Source organism: Lipotes vexillifer, unplaced genomic scaffold (genome assembly GCF_000442215.2).
Source record: "Lipotes vexillifer unplaced genomic scaffold, Lipotes_vexillifer_v1.1 scaffold234, whole genome shotgun sequence".
NCBI classification, from domain to species: domain Eukaryota; kingdom Metazoa; phylum Chordata; class Mammalia; order Artiodactyla; family Lipotidae; genus Lipotes; species Lipotes vexillifer.
In genome coordinates, this window is record NW_006782612.1 from 199,132 (window position 1) to 203,005 (window position 3,874).

General features: G+C 44.8%; 1 protein-coding gene across 2 annotated transcripts in view; it reads left to right on the forward strand.

Moving 5' to 3' along the window:
* VPS41 (VPS41 subunit of HOPS complex) overlaps positions 1–1,558 on the forward strand; it is a 153,012-nt gene extending 151,454 nt beyond the window's left edge. For both annotated transcript variants that reach the window (XM_007455327.1, XM_007455328.1), the window contains 2 exons: positions 829–908; positions 1,478–1,558. In XM_007455327.1, coding sequence (XP_007455389.1) covers positions 829–908; positions 1,478–1,558 — 161 coding nt within the window. The remainder of the gene's footprint in view (positions 1–828; positions 909–1,477) is intronic.
* The last annotated feature ends 2,316 nt before the right edge of the window (positions 1,559–3,874 follow it).

Below are 3,874 nucleotides of genomic sequence, written 5' to 3' on the forward strand. Positions count from 1 at the left end.
AAAAAAAAAAAAAAAAAAAAAAAAAAGCTTCTTGTGTATAAATTCAGCATAGAGAAGTACTAAAAGACCCAGTTTGTGTGCCATTTACTTAGCTTTAAGGGGTTATTTAGCAGGGCAGGGGCACAAGAAGTTCCCCGTAGGGTCTTTTTTAGAGGTTTGGATTTTAAGTGCTTGTGTTAAAACCTGCAGTGGGCATAGGAAAAGCAGTGAGCTTTCATAGGGTTTTAGGCAGTGTTTTAACAGAAAGCGAACACGTGCACCTGCACTGTATAGTTAGATTAAACTCCTAATTTAATCTGTTAAGGATTCAGTCTTACCGGAACCAAGCTGGCCACACGGAGCACATGCAGACGAGGTGTGGTGCCCCGGCAGAAGTACAGCACAGGGCAAGGTCACAGCCTAGGATGTTAGCCCAGCTGTGCCCTGAAGTTAGTGAATGGCCTTGGCAAAGGCAGTAGGTGAACCGACAGAGAGCATTCTTACAAAGCCACGGAATCCACTTTAGTAGTGTCATGACTGTGTGTATGGGGCTGGAGGAGGGGGAGCTTTGCACATACACATCCTGATGCCGGTTTTCACAACACATGCTGTTGCCTTGCCATGAAATCGTCCCCAGTATGTAGCTGTAGTAACTGACTTGGAGGCCAAGCAGGCGACCTGGGACCCCCGTAGCAACAGGACTGTCATACCTGCCCTGGGTTCATTCATGCTGCTCTGCAGGAATGTGTTCATCAATCAGCATCCATCCCCCCAAGGCAGCTTACTGCTGGAAAGTGAAACTTCTACTATTGCACTGAGCTCTTCTGTCTTTCCTGCCCTCTCCCCCAGACGCAGCTAAGCCCTTCAGCGTGGTGGTCTTCCACTGCCGCCATATGTTCCACAAGGAGTGCCTGCCTATGACCAGCATGGTAAGTTGGCTGCTTGGCCACCAGCAACTCGAGAGAAATCGGTGCAGCCACAGGGATGTGCTTAAAATGATAACCCCTGTCCATGTCTCAGTTATAATATAGTTTATGTCACATCAGAAAAAGCAATGTACCTACTTCTCAAATGTAAAAATGCTTAGTATACGATGCTAAACATTATAAAAGCATATTCATGTAAGTAAATTTGTTGAGATGAAATTGATGACAATTGAGCTTTAGAAATGAGCTACAGTGAGAACCATTTTCTATTTTCTATAACTTTCTCGCCCTGATCTCTGTATCATGACACTGCTATTTTTTCAGGGTCAAGTCGGTTCCCCCAGGTCCCCTTGGGTCACGTTAGACTTGTCTTGCTGTGGGGTGTCTTTTGAGTCCAAGAATAGCAGCTGGTCTAGACAGGATCCTGTGTGAACCAGCAGTAACCTCCAGGAAGAGGAGCAGTGTTCCATCACCTGACCCCCATTCCCCCACCAGTGCTCCCATAATATTGCTGAATATGAGAGTAGAAAGGGTTGATCTTTTAAAATCTGCGTTTTTAATTGCATTTTTAGAACTCTCCTGTGCAGTTCTGTAACATCTGCAGTGCGAAGCACCGGGGACCAGGAAGTGCCATTCTGGAGATGAAAAAATAGCCCAGCTCTGCTTGTCAGCCTCCGCCTCGCCTCGCCGCTCTCTGAAGACCATTTTTGCAGCAACAGAAGCTTTTGTTGACACCAGCGCTGTTAAGAGATTTGTACAGGTTTATGTCGTGCTTAAGAAAAGCTGCTTCAGCTTCTCCCATTTACTAGATGTTTCTCTTTGCAGTTGATAAAGTTAGGGTTTTCCCTGTCCGTGCCTTGATGGGGGTTCACAGTCAATATTTCATCATTTATTTGTCTGACTCATTATTTAGGAATGGAAACCTAAGTCTTGGAGTTGGAAGTGACTTTTTAGGTCCTAGTAAAACCGTCCGGCCGTAATGTGGACTGCTGAGAGTGGTCCCTGGCTGGCCGAGTGCATCGTCACTGTGGCCATCCAGCAGCTCCTTGGACCTTGGGTCCATATGCTCTGCCAGCAACAACTCTCAAATTCTGGGTTTGGCTTTTTTTAAATTATGTCATCAGCCGTTATCTTCTTAATAGGCACTGAATGATACACGGTGCCTGTTGTCACGGACTCAGTGATGTCTGGGAATAACAAGAGCCGTCTGACGCCATGCAGTTTTATGTTGACTGACGACACGTTCTCTTTGTCTAGATGACCAGCAGTGTCTGGCCGTGGCAGGCATTCCGCGTTTGTTGATTGAATAAACATTAGCTCTTCCCACTGTGAAAGACTCACTCTTCCTGGGTTGCACAACTTTAATCAAGCTTTCTGACACCCTCTAAGGAATGCAAGAGAGTTTCAGCACCTAGAGTGTGAGGGAGCGTGGGTAGGTTTTCCTAGCAGGGAGGAAACGAGTAACACTGTAGAATCTGAGAGGATGCTCAGGGGAAAGGGGACTGTGTGAGGCCAGAGGATGGACACAACGACGTTTCCTGGAGCATTCTCTGGAGCCTCCTTTGCCCTCATAGAATGTAGAGAGTGTGGAATAGAGGGAGAGAACTCAAACTTGTGCCCACGACTCATAGTTACTGGCTTCATCTCCTTGGGATACATTGCCATCCTCTAACCAGTGAAAAGCACAGACTTGCTGTCCCTGCTCTCTTTGTCCCATAAGAGGGAATCAATGCAGCGTTCTGCATCTCTCTTTTTGGAGAGAGGGAAGGATGCTCATGGCTACCAAGCACACCATTAAACTTGGCTCGGTCATTCCCAGGAGGAGCATCTCATTTCATTCTCATGGGACCCCTAGGAAGAAGACATTATATCCCCAGTTTTACTGACAAAGAAACCAAAATGCAGAGATGTTATCACAGTCTCCAAGGTGACTGCCTGACTTTAGAACAGGGCTCTGTGCTAAGAAATCACGTGGCCAAGTTCACAGGAAAGGCACAGTACATCTCTTCGCACTGGAGTTCAAAAGAAAAATATTTAGAATTGGAAAGTCTTTGTTGTTATTGTCAGCCCTCAGAATTTCTGTATTTCAAGACTAGGGATCTTTCTGCTACGCTGCTAGTTTTTAGTTTTTGTTTTTGTTTTAACGAGGGAAACTCTTCCTTCACAAAAATACCTTACAAATGAGCCCAATTGGAAACACAGCTAAAAAGCAAACCTACTTCACCTGTATTGGAGAAGAGGAATGTAGTTGCAGACTTCATATAAAAAAGCCACTCTCTGAGTGTGAAACTGCCAAGTTCAACGTTATTTTGTGAAAACAGTTTTAAAGGATCTTACACTAAGTATGTCCATAAGTAAGGATGTCCATCTTTGAGAATTTGAGATGTTCTCAATAAATTTAATTCATTTGGCTGTTCTAGTACTAAACCATGTATATTTAATATTATGAAAATGAACATTTATTGAGCAATCACTGTGTGTCGGGCACTGTTCTAAGCACTTTGCGTGCATTATCATTCATAACGATATGAGATAGGCATTATGATCATCATCATTTTACTTAAAGGTTAAGCAGTCTGTCTAAACTCAAGGAGCAACTCATGGCACAAGATCTCCACAAGATGGTGGAGTAAAAGGACCTGAGCTCACCTCCTCTCATGAAAACACCAAAATCACAACTAACTGCTGAACAACCATCAGCAAAAAAGGACTGGAACGGACCAAGAAAGATATTCTACTTCTAAAGACAAAGAAGCTGCCACAGCAAGATGGTAGGAGGGGCACATTCACAATACAATCAAATCTCATACCCACCAGGTGGGCGACCCACAAACTGGAAAATAATTATATTGCAGGAGTTCTCCCACAGGAGTGAGAGCTCTGAGCCCCACATCAGGCTCCCCAGCATGGCATAGGGAGTAGGAGTTCCCAGATGGCTTTGAAGGCCAATGGGGCTTGATCACAGGAAT